The 20,747-nt window shown below is 41.4% G+C and overlaps 1 protein-coding gene across 1 annotated transcript in view; it reads right to left on the reverse strand.

The window, feature by feature from the left end:
• Positions 1 to 450: 450 nt before the first annotated feature.
• Positions 451 to 20,747, reverse strand: part of LOC126336672 (farnesol dehydrogenase-like) — a 64,821-nt gene continuing 44,524 nt past the window's right edge. Inside the window, exons 5-6 of the mRNA XM_050000619.1 lie at positions 12,464 to 12,610; positions 451 to 1,927 (exon numbers count right to left, since the gene is read on the reverse strand). Coding sequence (XP_049856576.1) covers positions 1,889 to 1,927; positions 12,464 to 12,610 — 186 coding nt within the window. The 3' untranslated portion in view covers positions 451 to 1,888. The remainder of the gene's footprint in view (positions 1,928 to 12,463; positions 12,611 to 20,747) is intronic.

A 20,747-nucleotide genomic window follows, 5' to 3' on the forward strand; every position in this document is an offset into this window, starting at 1 on the left:
AATAGTTTGAATATATTTAGTGTTTACCAGGTTTCTTGTTCTGTTCTTTTCCTTTATACTTTACCTCCATGCCATATTTTTATAAATGTCAAACAGCCTTTACTACAGCAGAGGATACTGCGGCATCCTGGTCGTAGACAGAAGGCCGCCCCTTGTTTTCTATACAACTCATAGCTGCCCCATTTATTAATGATTTCATTTGCAAATGCAATTTTTTTTATTGTTCATTGTTAAAGGTCCCTTAGGTAATTATAAACTTCATACCGATTACGTAAAGAAATCCAGGTTGTTCTTTTCCAAATAATAGAAGTCGTTGCGTAATAAAAAACTAGCCTCCTCCTGACAACGATCAGGAGCCAACCAGAAGGCGGACATCTTCAACCACTTTCATGTCTCCTGTGGCAAAGCTGTGCCAAACTGGGAACACGACATTCTAGTATGAAACACAGATTTAAATTTAAAGAATTGAAATATATTTAACTTAATATTTTTTTATCATTCTAGAAAGTACACAGTGCATCAGCTTAGCCTAGGTACCTTTGTATTCTAACAAATAAGGATGCAATATAGGACTGCATCTTAGTATTTGATTTTCACAAATCCTGTCTTGTGCAAAGTTCTAGCTGATGCATTACATCACTGGATGGGTGGCAGTTCAAGTTCTTTGCTGTGTGTGCCTTCAACATGTATTGCTCAGAGTATTTTGTGTCTGCAAAGGATATTCTCTTGTCCAGATTACTATCACTTATTTCCCTCTGTACCTGTCTATATCAGAATGACAGACCACGTGGGTGGAACATTGTCTACATACATTTTTCTTTTTAGTGGTATCCTCTCCTCACTTTGTAATCAATGTTCAATTGAAAATACTGTGTGTCATGGAATTCAATTGCTAATTTGCATTTCTTGAAGGCTGAGTTATCTACTTTGTTTTTCTGGAGCTACATCTGGGGGCTATTAGGCTGCATTCACTATTGTGACTCATGCAGATGGTTCTGTCTCACTGTGAGTCATCTGGTGTCGTTATGGAGGTGGGATTACAAGTAATTGTGTGATGTTTACACATCAGAGTATATTTAAATGTTCTCAGTATGTTAGCTTGAGCTTTCATCTATGTTGTGACTCATGTACTTTGATGCCAGTCCTTGATTGCAAAATAGGTTGTTTTTGTAACTGTTTGGAGGGAGTAGTAAAGTTCAGTGTTTTTATGAAACAATGATAAAAAGTGTTTTTTAAATTCAAAAGTACAGCTGTAACCAATCAAGCTAGTATATCAGCCTTGATAGTATATCAGCATTGATGTCCCTATTATCTACAACATTTTAAACTTTTTCCTTGCTACGTTCCTTCCTTCCTTGTGACTTTTGTAACTAGTTATGGTAACTTATAAAAATCTAAGTGTTCTGTCTTCATGAAGGACAGTACCAGTAGATTGACATAAAGTTTATACAATCTGATCTGTCAACCATGACAAATTAAGGTTTAAATGCTTTTTAACTAGTAACAATATTTTATTAAGAGAATTTATGGTATAATTACAATAGTTAGCAGTTTCTGACTTCACTGGCATTTTTAACATTGGTCCATACTAGTTACATAAATTACAAGTTGTGCTCAGGACCAATGTACTCTAGTAAATTCTCTAGTACAGTGGGAACAATTAGGATATCATTTTAACTACCAAGTATCATGTACATTCTGAGACTTTTCCATGGTACAGTGTAACTTCTGTTTCTGGGAGGACTCCAGACAGGGATGAAGCGATAAGAAGCTTAAGGTCTTTAACATAGTCAAAACAATAAGCACAGGCAACTAATCTTGTTGACCAAAGTTCCTTTACTAATGCTTCTTTTGTTACCAAGGAAATTTCCAAGAAGAGATGCCTCAACTATTGTGTACCAGTAGCATTAAGGATAATATCATGAACCTGGAACAAAAAAGTTTACTTAAGACACCAATGCAATTACCAGGAAATACAGGCAATAAATTCCATATTGGATCCCAGAACTTACAAACTATTTACTTCAACTACAGTATCTCTTCTACAGTAAAGAAGCCATGATAAAAAGTAAGCATCCTGAGACAGTAATAAATTTAATTTTAGTAATAAAGCAACCAGTAGCATATTAAAACAGACACTGATTAAAATTAACTTTTATGGCTTAGAATTCAGGTAATTTCAAATGACAAAAGCTATTGCATGCCATATATGCTGCCCTGACCTGCAAGAACATTTTCACTAGGTCGACATTAGCATATGAGCAACATATAGTAGGTTTTAAAGATTTCATAGTTTTCTTGGACAGCCAAAAGCTTTCCCTTCAGTACCCATCTCTCTGGTGTTTATGCTCAGAGCAGCTTATCCTCATTCCACACATCCTGCCTAATCACCCTCCAGATAGAGGGTGATCAGTGGCCACCACGGTGGTGCCATCTTCACTGGGGCACACACTTGCTGGCCGTCAACACACTTTTTGAGTCCATTGTCTGCAGAAATTAGACTGCAGAGCGGATGTCAATGTAATATTTGGAATTGAAAGCCAGAGGCTTAGATTCAAGCATTGGACTACAATAAAGTCATGATATGGAGCAGAAAATGTGTGTGCCAAAAAGACAAGAGATATGAAACTTCCTGACAGATTAAAACTGTGTGCTGGACCAAGACTAACTCAGGACCTTTGCCTTTCGTGGGAAAATGCTCTGCCAACCGAGCTATCTAAGCATGACATGACCCGTCCTCACAGCTTGAATTCTGCCATTACCTCGTCTCCAGTCCTCAGTTTGAGTCTCGGTCCATCACACAGTTTTAATCTGACAGGAAGTTTCATATCCGTGCACACTCTACTGCAGAGTGAAAATCTCATTCTGGAGATGAGAGACTGAATTGTGTAGAAAATGGACTAGAAGGCAAAGTCAGAAGACTTTTTGCAAAACAGCAGATGTATTCCATAGCATGCTCTTCCAACCACCTCTACATCTGTGTTCCAATGTGTGAATACTGAATGACCCACTGAAGACTTCCAGATGATAAAATATTACGAGTTCACAATTATCTGACTGATCCCATGATTCTCCAACTTCCTGAGGCTGCCTCTGTTCAGCAGTTTTGTTCCATTATCCCTGTACTGTGTTCTCCAGGGATCTGAATTTACCATTGTACCACATTTGTTATTTGTCATCTCTGTTTGCAAGTCACCCATCAGTGATCAATGCTGTGTCACACCCCTACTAGTCCATGTCTAGAGTGCCAAACATCCCACTCTTGCTTTGAGAAGTCCTTCAGCAGTTGCTAGCACAGAACATGATAACTGGCTGCTGTTCTCACAGTTGCCCACAGCAGCACCTGCCATTGTTTCTCAGTGTTCTTGGGCCATTGAGAAGATGGCAGCTTACTAACAACCTTGCTTGTTAGTAACAGGAAGGCCTTTGTGGGGTGCTCCAAGTTCAGCAGCATCACAACAGTTAGTCTTTAATGGGACACATTCAGAACAAAGCACAACACAACCTGTATTTGGCCATCATCTGTGGGTTTAAAAATGTCAACATGTTCAGGTGCAGCTTAACTGGACACTTCTATTGTGTCAGGTTGTAAAGTATTTTATTGCATTATAATTTAAACTGTTTTACAAAACAAACACTTCTTTTCTTTGGAGGTGTACGACACATGAGTCATGCTCTGAAGTGTAAGGAATTTCTAGGCTGCAGCTGCATGCATTCATCTAGTGTAGTCTTTAAGTGAAACACCAACATCCTTGGTCTGGATATGATAGAAATAAATTACCAAGTTAGTATGTATAATCCTCCACATTGTTCGAGATACTTTAAACAATGCCCTAGGAAGGCTAATTTAAAGTTTGAGATTTAATTGGATCTCTCATTCTAGCACTTTTTGAAGGAGTTACCTTCATGTGCTCTAGGCACTACCGATTGTGCGAAGTGAATACTTTAAGCCATTAATTCGAAAGTGTGTTGAATTTGAATTGTGACCACAAGAAGGAATGCAGTTTCTTGTATATGTATTTTCCTTAGTGTATATCAAAGCCCTTTTTAGACAATGTGTGCCTCTTCCAAAGTATTTTGATTTCAGTAGTCTTGAATTTTATAAGTGTTACGTAAAAAATGAAATTATGTGACAGTGCTACCCCATCCAGGGTAGTTCAGCCACTGGGTGCAAGTGTTATTTCAGGTGACACCACAATGGGCAACTTTTCCATCAGTGATGATGAAATGATGAGGACAACACCCAGTACATGAGTGGAGAAAATCTACAACCCAGCCAACTATCTAACCCAGGCCTACTGCATGGTACACAAACATTACCAATCAGCTAAGCAGGCTGATATAAATATTAAGTTATCAATCATGATCTGTTGTGAGGTTTTGCAAAAATTGAACTTAAAAAAATTATGGTACATGCCTCATGTCATCTTGCCCATCTTTGAAACAAACTAGTCTCCAAATCAGAAAAATTGGTCTAAGCAATGAGTCATGAGGAACCATCAGAATGAGGTATTAAAGGATTCAAATAGGAATTTATCTTCTTCCAGAAATTGACAGTTGTAATAAAAGTTTACCAGATTTGAATGATTAGTTCTGTAAGAGCATTTGCAGTATTATGCAAATAATTTTGTCTAACACTGAGTTATTAAAGTTTTAAATGATCAAATAGGGTCAGTCTCATGGAGGATGAAACAAGAAAGATAAGGAGTACATTCTTTGTGCTGTATCTGATTACTGTTTGCAAGAAATAAACGAACCATAAAGAATACAAATAAAATTTAGAAGAACTGATTTTTTGTATGTGACAAGCTTTTTACATAGTACCTTTACATATTTTACTAAAAGTTGGTACAACAGTAATAATCATGTTTATTTACATTGAAGTTATTGATCAAAATTGAGGCTTTTCAACAATATTTTCAAGGGTTAGAAATGATTTTTGATTTTTCAATCCCTTCTTGTGGTTAAAGGCAACCCTTTCTCTTTATACTAAGCTGAAACTACAAACAACTTGTTTCCATATACAGTGGAATAAAACTGCTGGAGAAAGAGTTAAGCAAAAAGATAAATTAGAACCACACTGTCCATGGATGCAAGACAGTTTTTGTGATTAGACTTTGGTCCTTGGTGTCTTCTTTGTTATATTTCATTTGTAAGTAGTGAATTTTATCTGTAGTTCAGACCTGATTGCAGCAAGGTCATCATGGGAGTGAGTAACATTAGGTCCTTAGAATACAGTGATCCTAATTTGTGGTCTGAGGACAGCACAGGGACAACTGGACAAAGTTGTAAGGGTAATTTTTGTATGTGAATGCCTCAGAGTCATCACATTTGATGGTTGGTTTGTGGGATTAAAGGGACCAGACTACTATGGTCATCGGTCCCTTGTTCCATAAAAACAAAAACCACCCGAAGAGAATAAAAAACTAACAACAGGAAAGACAGCAGACAAAACAGGACATGAAATACTCTGACAGAGACCAGACAAAAATTAAAACACACAGTGTGACGGTGGTTGGCCGACCGTAGAGAAAAAGAGGAAAAGCCAACCACCAAGAACACTTTAAAAACTCAGTTTAAAATCAGAGGCTAAAAGCCAGAATCAACACTAAAAAAACTCGGATTAAAGGATAAAACCCCCTGCCTGAATAAAACACAAAACCGAGTCCACCATGGCAGAGTCATCTGATAAAAGAGCAGAGAGAGTGTCAGGCATTGCAAAAGTCTGCCTGAGCACGGTTAAAAGGGCGCACTCCGACAGAATATGGACCACCGTCAAGGATGCCCCACAACGACAAAGAGGGGGATCCTCACAACACAGTAAATAACTGTGCGTGAGTTGGGTGTGGCCAATGCGGAGCCGACAAAGGACGACTGAGTCCCTCATTACATTTGGAGAGGGGCTGCTCTTCACTACAAAGAATGACCAAATGTGGTTAGGCTTGCTATAGACTGGGTGGAAACTGTAGAAGTGGAGATACCTTTGATGGATGGTAGACTGTGGGCAGAAGTACTGATGCTTCCATCCTCTACACAGAACTTAACATTGAGAATGACCAAGTGAAACAAATGGAGGAGAAGTCATATTCATAGTTGTCCTTCTCACACCATTTGTGAATGGAATAGGAAAGTGAGTATGTGGAATCTATGGAACCTGGAGTACCCTCTTTTTATGTGGTTTTAGGGCGCACAACTACAATGGTCATTAGCGCCCTGACTAATTTAGGAATGTACCACGAGGCACAAGGTTAAAACAGCGACTAAAAGGGACAACACTATAATAGACATTAACACACATAGGATTAAAAAACTACAGCATAATCAAACGTCCTTAGACAGGTGTGTCAAGTTGATAAAACGAAGCATGTGTGCAGCAGCTCCTGGGACATCTGCTAAAATGGCATCCAGAGTACATGGCAGGCCAAGATCAAGACGCAGCGTAGTAAAATCCGGACAGGACGTTACACTCTGGCGGACCGTCAGCAATTGCCCACATGGACACAACAGTGCCGGCGCTGCTGTCAGCAGATGGCGATGGCTGAACCGGCAGTGTCCAATTCGTAGCCGGGCCAAAATGACCTCCTCCCGCCTAGAAGGACGTTAGGAGGACATCCAAGCTGCGGGAAGAGGTTTCAAGGCCTAAATTTGTTGTCCCTAAGTGCAGCCCAATCGGCATGCCACAGCGATAAAATGCGCCGACAAATGGCTGTGCTATAATCTGATGAAGGGACACAACAAGAAGCTGTCCGAGGCTGGAGGACCACAGCCTTGGCCGCGGCATCTGCAGCTTCGTTCCCAGGGATACCGACATGGCCAGGAACACACATAAAGGTAACTGGAGACCCGTCGTCCACCAGCTGCTGAAAAGAGCGTTGGATCCGGTGCACGAAAGGGTGAACCAGATACGGATCACTGAGGATCTGGATGGCGTTCAGAGAATCGGAGCAGATGACAAGCAGAATGTCGGTGGCGGCAGACTTAAAGAACAGCCTGGTAGAGGGCAAAGAGCTCAGCTGTGAGGACCGAACAGTTGCCATGTAGCCGGTATTTGAAACTTTGTGCCCCGACAATAAAAGAACACCCGACCCCCTCATTGGTCTTAGAGCCATCTGTATAAATGAAGGTCATATTAATAAACTTTGAACGAAGTTCCAGAAAACCGGAGTGGTATACCGAACCGGGAGTAACCTTTGGGAGCGAGCTGAGGTTAAGGTGAACGAGAACCTGAGCCTGGAGCCAAGGTGGCGTGTGGCTCTCGCCTACTCTAAAGGTTGCAGGGAGTGAAAAATCAAGGTGTTGAAGGAGGCGACGAAAGCGTACTCCAGGTGGTAGCAGGGCAGAGACATACAACCCGTATTGACGGTTGAGAGAGTCGTCAAAAAAGGAACGATACGATGGGTGGTCGGGCATTGACAGTAGCCGACAGGCGTAACGACAAAGCAGTATATCGCGCCGGTAGGTGAGTGGCAATTCACCGGCTTCAGCATGAAGACTCAACGGGTCTAGTATAAAACGCTCCGATCGCACGGAGAACGTGGAGGACATTTAGAGAACGGGTACAACGGGCAGCCAAGTATGACATGTGGAGACCAACTTAGTTTCCTGTCAAATGTAAGACCTAAAAATTTTGTTGTCTCCACGAATGGGAGAGCAACGGGGCTGAGTCGTAAGAACGGTGGGAGAAACTCTTTGTAGCGCCAGAAATTAATACAGACCACTCCCTTGGCAGAAAAACGGAAGCCATTGGCGACACTCCAGGAGTAAAGACGGTCAAGAGAACGCTGAAGACAGCGCTCCAGGAAACATGTACGCTGCGCGCTGCAATAGATGGTAAAATCGTCCACGAAAAGGGAGCCTGATACATCATCTGAGAGGCAATCCATTATTGGATTGATCGCTATGGCGAAGAGAGCGACGCTCAAAACAGAGCCCTGTGGCACCCCATTCTCCTGGCGAAAGGTGTCTGGCAGGACAGAACCCACACGTACCCTGAACTGTCGATCCATTAAAAAGGAACCAATAAAAAGAGGGAGGCGACCGCAAAAGCCCCATGTATGCATGGTGCGGAGAATGCCCGCCCTCCGACAGGTATCATAAGCCTTCTCCAAATCAAAGAACACAGCCGCGGTCGGGCGCTTCCGCAAGAAGCTATTCATAATGAAGGTCGACAGGGTAACCAGATTGTCAACAGCAGAGCGGCGCCTACGAAATCCACATTGTACATTGGTAAGTAGGCGTCAAGATGCGAGCAGTCAAACCAAACGAGAGTTAACCATTCGCTCCATCACCTTACAGACAGCTGGTAAGTGTGTCTACATGCTGCGGTCCACCAGCGGACCAGTACGCGACGTGGAGAAGAAGTAGTGTGAGGGATGGAATATTCAGCAGCAGTGAGAATGACTTCCGTGAGGTGTGCAGCCTGACTATCGCTGCTTGTGAAGGTTTGATCCTGAAAGTTCGCCCTGGAAGAGAAGAGCCCACAGTTTGCTTTGGAGATGTTCCAACTAGTTGAGCACGGAGAGGGGGTATGATGCAGGAGATGAATAACACGGAAAGTGGCCGCTCGAATATGTATCAGGAAGCGCATACCACTCAAACCGGCGTGCAAGTTGGGTAGTACATACAGAGAGGTCTAAATGGGAATAGGTGTGAGAGGTGTCTGAAAGGAAAGTAGGGGCGCCAGTATTGAGGCAGACAAGATTGAGCTGGTTGAAAAAGTCTGCTAATAGGGAGCCCCTTGGACAGGATGCTGGAGAGCCCCAAAGAGGATGGTTAGCATTGAAGTCTCCAGTTAACAAAAATGGTGCAGGGAGCTGAGCAATAATTTGCAGCATGTCTGCCCTGGTAACGGCAGACGACGATGGAGTGTAAACGGTACAGATGGAAAATTTAAAATTGGGGAGAGTAATGCGGATGGCATCTGCCTGCAGGCAGGTGTGCAATGTGATGGGATCATAGTAGATATCATCCTGGACCAGCAACATAACCCCTCCATGAGCCGGAATACCTGCCACAGGGGGTAAGTCAAAACGCTCAGAGGTGTAGTGTGCCAAGGCAATTTGATCGCATGGGCGTAGCTTCGTTTCCTAGAGGGCTACGACGAGCGGACGGTGTGAGCGGAGCAGCAATTTCAAGTTCTCTCGGTTGGAACGAATGCTGCGAATATTCCAGTGAATAAGTGCCATCATGAGAAGAAGATGCAAGAAGGGGTCATCTATAAGGCCGCTGAAGGCCCGGCTTCGAGCGAGCACTGCCGCCGCTAGCAGGAGGTGGACAGTCATCGTCCATTTATTCTATAGGTTCATCAGCCATCTTGTTAAGATGGCTGGGAGGGGGAGCTTCCTCTGCCAGTGAACGACCTGATGTTCGGCTACCAGGGGTGCGGCCAGGCGAAACTGATGACGGCCTGGGGCGGGAACGGCTGGGGGGGGGGGGGGGAGGGGGGGGGCAGGAGGAGAAATGCGCAGTGGCGGCGAAGGAGAACCGTGCTTCCTATGAGCCTTCTTTGAAGGCCGTTTTGTTGAAGGATTGGTCTTTGGCTGAGGGTTCGAGGTACGTAGAAGGTCTGCACGAGACGGTTCTTTCTTGAAGGGCCGTGCTTCTGACTTCTGGGTCTTCGTCCTGGCAGAAGCTGATAAAGGTGCTTGTGTCGGAGGGGCGACAGGAGGAAGAGGAGACTTCAACCGGTCGATCTTAGCACTGGCCGAACGGACGACCGTAGTGCTGAAGGTCAGATCGCATGTCTGCGTCGCCACCTCCCTGGTAGTCTGAGGAAAGGTGAGGACAGTACTGTACTTCCCGCTGAGAGCAACGTGGGCTTCCTACTAGCGAATAGCTTGCGAGTAGCCGAGCTGGAGACACTCTCTTTGACCCAAATTTCTTGGATACAGCATTCTTCCTTGTAGATGGGACAGTCGCGGGAGGACGCTGCATGGTCACCGCGACAGTTCACACAACGAAGAGATGGAGGTGGACAGTCACCCTCATGGGCATCCCTGCCACAAGTCGCACATGTAGCCACATTGGAACAAGAATGGCGAGTGTGATTAAAACGCTGACACTGGTAGCAGCGCGTAGGTGTCAGGACATAGGGGCGAACAGAAATAACCTCATAGCCCGCTTTGATGCGCGACGGCAGCTGAACACTATCAAAGGTCAAGAAAAGTGTCTGGGTCGGTACAAGGTCATTGTTGACCTTTTTCATGACCTCCCAAGAAACGGACGGAGGGACCAATCGGCATGGTCGGAAGGTGTCAGCTCAGGCAATCACCCCTCCCTGGGCCTGGCCTTTACCAGGGGGGTACGTGCGTGCCTTACTTGTCTACCCAGGGTGGGGAATTACGCGTGGGTTGGCCTACAGGGAGCGAGGAGGAGGAGGAGGCAAGGAGGAGGAGGCAAGGAGGAGGAGGCAAGGAAGACAGTGAGATGGAGAAGAACAAAGAAAGGAACCAACCAAAGGAAGGAAGAAAGAAACCAGAAGAAGTGAAAAACCAAAATGAACGCAAATATAGGTCGTGAAACCATCTGTCTCCAGACGCAGGCACTAGCTACCCCCTTGAGGGGGAGGGACTCCTTTTAGTCACCTCTTATGACAGGCAGGAATACCTTGGGCCTATTCTAACCCCCGGACCCACAGGGGGAGGAGTACCCTCTGCCATACACTAAGGTGGCATGTAGAGTATAGCTATAGAGGTAGATTTCTTTTTTAGGCATTTCTCTAGTGGTGAACACCATATCAGTTGTTAGAGTCTTCTGCAATGATGGCAACTTATTGTGAGAACTAGTATTAACCTAGTTTACACAACTCAACTTCTTGTGGTGTCTTCCCTATCAGAACCAAGTATGTAGATTCTTAGACTGATGCTTTCCACAGTACAATACTACCATCATAGACATATCTGCTGCTTGCCTCGAGCAAACGTTTTACAGATCTGCATTGCTCGACATGACCGTTGCTATCGTGCATCAAATAGAGTAGCTCATCTTATCAGGAAATAAAGCAAGGCATACCCAACAGCTGCCAGCTGCCCTTCCTTTCTCCCCTCTTGAGAAAATATTACTTTCATATAGCGAACCGTTATCCAGCTCCAAAACCCAGACACTTATCAATTCAGTGTCAGTGGCAGAAATCCAGACCATGTCACAGATATTGACTGGCAGCTAGTTTACAAGAGCCATTTGTAGCAGAAAGTCAGGTGATGTTTTGCTGTTCACCACTATTCTTGCAACTGAAAATGCTAGATAGTTCTGACTTTTAGACATTTCCAATATGGTACAGCAAAATACTATGTATAAATCTGTAAAATGTGCAATGGATTACATTGCAGGTAGTAGGTATCCATTCTGCAGTGGTAGCAGTACTGTGTGGTGCTTAATAAACAGTGTATCCACAGTTTTGAGTTTTATTTTTATTGAATCATCCTTTGTTTCTTCCACCCATCCTCTTCCATGAAAGATGAGTCTTCCCCCTCTCTTTCTCCCTCCTCCCTCCCCCCCCCCCCCCCCCCCAAATCATATCCTGCATAAGCTCTAGCAATAGAGTTAGGAGACAGTAATTGCAGTAATTAACAGATTGACTTAACTACAGTTATTGTAATATCCAGTTTACAATATTGGACAGTTTTTAAAATGTATGATTTTGGATGTGGTGCACTCATCATGGTGAACACCACCCTTATCAAAATCAGCAATAAATGGAACATTTCACTACTTTTAATGATGGTTAGCAGAATATTTGTACGTAACTTTTCTTACAAATGTACTTTCGTTTCTTTTTCTGGAACTCACAATCAGTATTTATGCTCTTTGACTATCAGACATCCAATACAAATTGCCATTGCTTTTGGCATGTACATGTATTAACATCTGAACATGTTTATTTGTAGAGGCTTATCTCTCTATGACATGTGTTCTCAGCCCATGAAACACAATTTTTCCAACAGTAATTTAAATTAGCAGCTGACATTCTAAAAAAATTAGCACAACTGTCATTTCTAGTACATATTTTGTGCATATCACGTGTCACCTATATAAATACACAATTCTCTCTCCATGACACTAGGGTGGCCATTATGCTCTTTCAGGCCAATGTGTTTCATATTACATCAAAACAAGTACAGGTGATATGTTTAAGAGGTGGATGAGTTCAATATCACAAAGTCAAATGTCTGGTGCGACTGCATTGCAGTAGACTGACAATATGAATGACTAATGTCACTAAACATAACACAGCACTGCTATTGGAGATTAACATTTCAAATGTTTATGGCATAGAATTTTTTTATCACCATAGATCATTCAAAATCCACAGCTTTATGTTAATCATAGTTAATGTTTCTTGTGCTCATATTTAATGCCCAATATGCTAAGGCACTAAGAACATTGACTTTATTAATGTTAAGTTTGTGGCAGCTAGGTTAGTACAGTGATAGCAAGCTACAAGTAACATACTGCTAGCATTTACCTGTACACGTGGATGTTGAGACAACATGTAAACTACAGCATTTGCAACATCCTCTGCTTCAAGGCAAGGTGCTATGTTGAAAATGTCTGGTGTTATTTTCTTGGAATGAGAGAAAATTTCTGTCTTCACCAGCCCAGGAGAAACTGCCTGCAAATTAAATACATTTGGCTATTGTACTCCACTAACAAAATACAAAAAAATTATTTTTAATCTGTAGCATTGTCAGCAAAACAATCTACGAGTTTTCAGTCAAGTAGAGGTATTTTACCATGTTTTTCTGTATTTATCCTCAGTCTTCAAGTGAAGAAGGTTGCTCATTGTATTCTTCAAAAACAACTATAAAGACTTTCCCTGAAAATTACCTAGAAGGAGCAATGTTTGGCACTCAAGGTATATTTTTTCCATCATGGGGAGGAGTGTTGGCAATGAACACATCTGAACTTTTTGAAGATAATCAAGTAGTGACCAGTCAGGGATACTGAACCAGTTGAAGCAGCAATGGGCACCAAGCTACACAGGGCTGGGAAAGCAAACAGGAAAAAAATTAGCAGTTTTGCTAACATCAAGGTTATTTCTCAGGAAGATACTAGAACCATGTGATTCAGAAAGTGTACATGTAGAGGACCTATAAGTTTAAACAAATAGCTGACCAGTCACTAGAAAAAATTGTTCCTAGCAGAATTAGAGATGGGTAGCTGTTCTCCTTGAGGACAAACACCAGAAAGCTTCAAGCAACAGTACCTACTGCATAATAGTTACAAAACGAAGCTTGAATTCACACAATTTAAATATTCCACTGTTAGCCAAGCAATGTGTGAAGTCTTAAAAGCTGCTAGAGCAAAATATCTTTACCTGTACAAAATCCCAAGAAATGTTTGTTATTTTCATATTAATGTCAGAAGCAGAAAAACCAGTGTCCAGTTTTGTGTTAATGAGAAGCACAAAAAAAGAGCAAAAACAAGGCAGACATTGAATTTGGTTTTCAAATATTCTTCCACAAATGGAACTCTAAGAATGTTGCCACCATTTAATGCCCATGAAACTACTTAGACAAGTGATCACAATCAGCACTATTTACACAGGAAAATCATTAACTTAAGTGAATTTCAATAAATCCCAGGATCCAGTGGAGATTCTGCCCATTTCCATTCACACTGTGAATTAGCATCACTGTTAACCATAATCCACCACAGAACCATTGACCAGAGAGATGATCTAAGATAACAGGAAACTGGGACACAAACATCTAAAAAAGTGAAGTCTGACTTACATAACTACCATTAGATACTATATTTATGGTAGCCTTACAACATATCTTAAGTCAAACATTATAATCTACTTTTACGAAAATAACCTTTTCCAGAGCAGACAGAGGTATCCTTTGACTACAGGATTACTGGAACCATTCATGTCAATGTTTATGTGGAACAGTGTGTGGACATATGGAGTGGAACAGCCACATAGGCTTTACTACTGTTAAAGCAAATGGCAGGCTATAATTCAGCAATAGGACATTAAGACTGCAGCTTCTATGGCCTGTACTAGGTTACTTCTGAAGTGTGCGCAAGCTACTTTATGTCATGTCTAACAGATGACAGCAAGGATGTACAGGGAAGGGTAGCAGATGATGTCTGACTGGAGAGAAGGTAACTTTTAAATGTCAGCCACTGGTAGAAACCTGCCAGACTTATGAAAGAGCCTGCTTAAACACTTTAAGAAACTGACTCCCAGCACATGTGCAGCTGTGCATTGAAGAGATGGTGCAGGGGTCATGCTTTTGTCACATGCTGCTGGTGCTACAAATATACATGGGGGTCTGCAGAAATTTTTGTAAGAGGGGGCAAGATTCTAAAACTGCCACTTTCAATATAACTAATTCATTTACTGTGAAAACTTTTCATTCTTCAAGAACTATGTTCAAATGATTGATAGGTGTCCCCTTCATGCTAGGAATCTAAGTCAAGGCTTTTTTTGGTCCCTTTCTGTAGCTCAGTAGGTGCTTTATAAGGAAGTGATCAAGATCCTGGGGACACTATTTCAGTACAAATCTGTAATAGTTTTGTGACTCTTGACAACAGAAGAGTGCTGAAATTGTCGTCGTACCAAGTAAGTTTCCCATGGGCATTGTGACAACCAAAAAACCAAAGGTATCATTACTAAAGTTACTCTTCCTATCATGCTATGCTGTGTTACATCTGCAGTTTGGTACAACTGCATACAATCACTTCATATAAATTTGTGAGAGTTTTGCAATGAATGTAAGAACTGTGACCAGGTTCCAAGGCAGTGCAAGTGCCTCTCTTGCCACATTGTGCACACCTAAACACATGTACTTAATGGTTTGGCATGATGTGTCACCACTTCAGTACACACAGGTACTGTATTGTTATGGCACCAGTGTTGGCAGTGACAAAGCAAAAAATATTAGTGGTTCAAAGTCTACCAACTTCTGCCTATCAAGAATTGGGGACTTCTGGATCAGGACATCATGAAGAAACATTTTCTACCCTGTAGGTCTCTTACAAATAGAATTAGACAAAAACAGCTCTTCAAGAAATGTTCCAACAACCATTCTTTCCACACTCCATCTGAATGAGGTGGAAAGACACCTTGATACAGGACGATAGGAAAGTTCTCTCCCACCCCTTTTGTAATAATTCAGACTAAACATAACTGAACAGAATGAGCCTTCATCTTTTTTATCACAGCTGTGCATGAAATGAACACTGAAGATACCGGCATAACAATGTACCCAACATGCTTCTGTGTCAGTGTAGTAAAGTGGCAGACTAGATTGTGAAGCAATTTTATGAACAGAGATGGAGGCCTTACATAAAGTATGGTATCCAATGCCAATTGGTTTGCATCTTGTCAGGAATTACAATCTAATACAGACAAAGCTTCATGAATGGGTTCTCAATACTAACTACTTTAGGCAACAAGATACAGTCCAGTCAATTCACAGTTTAAATTACCAACAGCAGGCAACTGACCTATGCACTATGCAACAGTGAAAGCCATTTGGAAACTAAGTATCAGGAAAAATAACAAGTTAAGGTGAAAAGCCCCCCCATGAAGCATGGACCTTGCTGTTGGTAGGGAGGCTTGCGTGCCTCAGCGATACAGATAGCCGTACCGTAGGTACAACCAGAACGGAGGGGTATCTGTTGAGAGGCCAGACAAACGTGTGGTTCCTGAAGAGGGGCAGCAGCCTTTTCAGTAGTTGCAAAGGCAAGAGTCTGGATGATTGACTGATCTGGCCTTGTAGCAATAACCAAAACAGCCTTGCTGTGCTGGTACTGCGAACAGCTGAAAGCGAGGGGAAACTACAGCCATAATTTTTCTCGAGGGCATGCAGTTTTACTGTATGATTAAATGATGGCGTCCTCTTGGGTAAAATATTCTGGAGGTAAAATAGTCCCCCATTCGGATCTCCGGGCGGGGACTACTCAACAGGATGTCGTTATCAGGAGAAAGAAAACTGGCGTTCTACGGGTCGGAGCATGGAATGTCAGATCCCTTAATCGGGCAGGTAGGTTAGAAAATTTAAAAAGGGAAATGGATAGGTTAAAGTTAGATATAGTGGGAATTAGTGAAGTTCGGTGGCAGGAGGAACAAGACTTCTGGTCAGGTAACTACAGGGTTATAAACACAAAATCTAATAGGGGTAATGCAGGAGTAGGTTTAATAATGAATAGGAAAATAGGAATGCGGGTAAGCTACTACAAACAGCATAGTGAACGCATTATTGTGGCCAAGATAGATACGAAGCCCACACCTACTACAGTAGTACAAGTTTATATGCCAACTAGCTCTGCAGATGAAGAAATTGAAGAAATGTACGATGAAATAAAAGAAATTATTCAGATAGTGAAGGGAGACGAAAATTTAATAGTCATGGGTGACTAGAATTCGAGAGTAGGAAAAGGGAGAGAAGGAAACATAGTAGGTGAATATGGATTGGGGCTAAGAAATTAAAGAGGAAGCCGCCTGGTAGAATTTTGCACAGAGCACAACTTAATAATAGCTAACACTTGGTTTAAGAATCATGAAAGAAGGTTGTATACATGGAAGAACCCTGGAGATACTAAAAGGTATCAGATTATATAATGGTAAGACAGAGATTTAGGAGCCAGGTTTTAAATTGTAAGACATTTCCAGGGGCAGATGTGGATTGACCACAACCTATTGGTTATGAACTGTAGATTAAAACTGAAGAAACTGGAAAAAGGTCAGAATTTAAGGAGATGGGACCTGGATAAACTGAAGGAACCAGAGGTTGTAGAGAGTTTTAGGGAGAGCATAAGGGAACAATTGACAGAAATGTGGGAAAGAAATACAATAGAAGAAGAATGGGTAGCTCTGAGGGATTAAGTAGTGAAGGCAGCAGAGGATCAAGTAGGTAAAAAGAAGAGGGCTAGTAGAAATCCTTGGGTAACAGAAGAAATATTGAATTTAATTTCTGAAAGCAGAAAATATAAAAATGCAGTAAATGAAGCAGGCAAAAAGGAATACAAACGTCTCAAAAATGAGTTCGACAGGAAGTGCAAAATGACTAAGCAGGGATGGCTAGAGTACAAATGTAAGGATGTAGAGGCTTATGTCACTAGGGGGTAAGATAGATACTGCCTACAGGAAAATTAAAGAGACCTTTGGAGAAAAGAGATCCACTTGTATGAATATCAAGAGCTCAGATGGAAACCCAGTAATAAGCAAAGAAGGGAAAGCAGAAAGGTGGAAGGAGTATATAGAGAGTCTATACAAGGGCGATGTACTTGAGGACAATATTATGGAAATGGAAGAGGATGAAGATGAAATGGGAGATACGATACTGCGTGAAGAGTTTGACAGAGCACTGAAAGACCCGAGTCGAAACAAGGCCCCGGGAGTATACAACATTCCATTGAAACTACTGACAGCCTTGGGAGAGCCAGTCCTGACAAAACTATCACCTGGTGAGCAAGATGTATGAAACGGGCAAAATACCCTCAGACTTCAAGAAGAATATGATAATTCTAATCCCAAAGAAAGCAGGTGTTGACATGTGAAAATTACCAAACAATCAGTTTAATAAGCCACAGCTGCAAAATACTAACACGAATTCTTTACAGACGAATGGAAAAACTAGTAGAAGCCGACCTCTGGGAAGATCAGTTTGGATTCCATAGAAATGTTGGAACACGAGAGGCAATACTGACCTTACGACTTATCTTAGAAGAAAGATTAAGGAAAGGCAAACCTACGTTTCTAGCATTTGTAGACTTAGAGAAAGCTTTTGACAATGTTGACTGGAATACTCTTTGAAATTCTAAAGGTGACAGGGGTAAAATACAAAGAGCGAAAGGCTATTTACAATTTGTACAGAAACCAGATGGCAGTTACAGTAGAGGGGCATGAAAGGGAAGCAGTGGTTGGGAAGGGAGTGAGACAGGGTTGTAGCCTCTCCCTGATGTTATTCAATCTGTATATTGAGTAAGCAGTAAAGGAAACAAAAGAAAAATTCGGAGTAGGTATTAAAGTCCATGGAGAAGAAATAAAAAGTTTGAGGTTCGCCGATGACATCGTAATTCTGTCAGAGACAGCAAAGGACTTGGAAGAGCAGTTGAACGGAATGGACAGTGTCTTGAAAAGAGGATATAAGATGAACATCAACAAAAGCAAAACGAGGATAATGGAATGTAGTCGAATTAAGTCGGGTGATGCTGAGGGAATTAGATTAGGAAATGAGACACTTAAAGTAGTAAAGGAGTTATGCTATTTGGGGAGCAAAATAACTGATGATGGTCGTAGTACAGAGGATATATAATGTAGACTGACAATGGCAAGGAAGGCGTTTCTGAAGAAGAGAAATTTGTTAATATCGACTATTGATTTAAGTGTGAGGATGTCATTTCTGAAAGTATTTGTATGGAGTGTAGCCGTGTATGGAAGTGAAACATGGATGATAAATAGTTTGGACAAGAGGAGAATAGAAGCTTTCGAAATGTGGTGCTACAGAAGAATGCTAAAGATCAGATGGGTATATCACATAACTAATGATGAAGTATTGAATAGGATTGGAGAGAAGAGAAGTTAGTGGCACAACTTGACCAGAAGAAGGGATCGGTTGGTAAGACATGTTCCGAGGCATCAAGGGATAACCAATTTAGTATTGGAGGGCAGTGTGGAGGGTAAAAATCGTAGAGGGAGACCGAGAGATGAATACACTAAGCAGATTGAGCAGGATGTAGGTTGCAGTATGTACTGGGAGATGAAGAACCTTGCACAGGGTAGAGTAGCATGGAGAGCTGCATCAAACCAGTCTCAGGACTGAAGATCACAACAGGTGAAAAGTCTCAAATCTACACAAATCATTATAAGAGAGTGCCAACAAATGTATGAGGATCATTTAAAGTATTGATTAACACATTGTTATGCATATTTTTATTTTTTAGACACTTTACAGAACTCTCAATTTTCAGTACAACTTTCACTTTGCTGCTCACATTCCCTCTCCTCCTCCCCATCCCATTTTGTAAATCGGGAACACCTTTTGGTAGAAATCCATTCTGGCTGCAGGAAGAGACCGACCTCACTCCTCCTCCAGCTGTTTCTCCTCAGAAAAAAAAAAAAAAATTTGTTATAGAATGACAGATTATATTATAAGGACAAAACGGAATGCTTACACACCCAACTATACAAATTTTATCCACAGTACTGTTCCACTGCACACGTATCTACCCAGAGAGTTCATCACAAAGCCCAAGAGGGTTTGGAAGTGTCTGAATGCTGTCGACAGCACTTAGTCAGGCCAGATTTAAGGAAACCTATCAGAATGCAACACACTGCATCCAGGAGACACTGCCCGTAACTTTTCCAGAACACTGCACTGTCCTTACTCTGTTTTGATGACTCCAAATGGTGCTATTCCACACTTTGGCCTTTTAATCTGAAATCCTAATGACATACTAGCTTACACCTCTTCACAATATTTCCAAAAAAAAAATTGTTCAAAATCTCCGAAGCTTCTTTATAACTAGCAGTTAACTATATTCTATAGTGAATTTTGTTGCAACTTCTTTTGTAGAAGATGACACCAGTATGAACAGCCAAACCAGAATAAAAATATTGATATGCAGGGATTTGTGTGTGTTCCATCAATGTCTATTTGAAAAACTGCACATGTGTACAACCTATTTTTCAAGGTAACCTCTTAAGAACTGCAAAACACTGAAGAAAACTATATCATATCAGATAATCTAACCAATAGACTCACTAGTGTCAAATGAGCTACTAGCTGCCACAAAGCTAATCATTTGTGTAAAATAGTTAATATCAAAAAACAAAAATTGCGTTGTCTTACTTTCTTCCATTATTCATTGCTTGAATGCAGATGTGGCATTTCACTGAAGTTATTAAATCGCAGCAGAATGTGATAGCTTGTGACCTTTGACTTATTACTGCAGAGGGATACACCAAATATTATATACTTAGTGGTACTCTCATGAAGTAGGCACTGTTTGCCTTTCCACTGTGTTTTGATTAATCCACTGAAGCACCAAATTTGCATCATCTTGACAAACAGGGAAAAAACAAAAGATACACAGGAACTTCCATTTTTGGAAATGTGACCCTAAGTACTCGTACTGCATATTGTTTGAAGTAAATTTTTAGTTTTTGAGGAAGTCGAATTCATGACACCTGTCAATCTGGTGGCCATATCTATAAAATACTATCAATTCGTTGGCAGCCAACACTTCGGTACTCTAGATTCATTAACATTTTAACAATTATTGTATACAACAAAGTTTTTTGTATGAATAATGGGGTGGCTTTAACTGATTCTCTGATAATTGTTATCTGGTTTTGGCTGCTAGGTCTGGGGGACATTCACTTGTCAGTGACATTTCTATCTTTTTTAACTCAAACTGTCTTCTTGTGGAAGTGATTTCATGATGATTGCTACAATGCTCACTTTTCATATCCATGTTCTCATCTCTGCAGTGCATCACTAATCAATACTGGTGACCATTCACATGACTTCACATGTACGCAGAGGTCTGGCAGGCATTTCAACAACAATTTTTCCTTTAACAATTAACTCAGCACACAGTCTAAACAAAATAGACACCTTCCATCTCATCACCCACAGCTGTCCCATCCCTGCACCAGTGTAGTCAAGGCATTAAACAGCACACTATTCCACTGAGAGGTACCTCTAAAATAGAAAACAGGATGAAGTAGAAAGGTAAAGCAGATCTAAAAGCAATTAAAACAGACCAACAGAAAGATGACAAAGCAGTCA

The sequence above is a fragment of the Schistocerca gregaria genome, chromosome 2 (assembly GCF_023897955.1).
Source record: "Schistocerca gregaria isolate iqSchGreg1 chromosome 2, iqSchGreg1.2, whole genome shotgun sequence".
Lineage (NCBI taxonomy): Eukaryota > Metazoa > Arthropoda > Insecta > Orthoptera > Acrididae > Schistocerca > Schistocerca gregaria.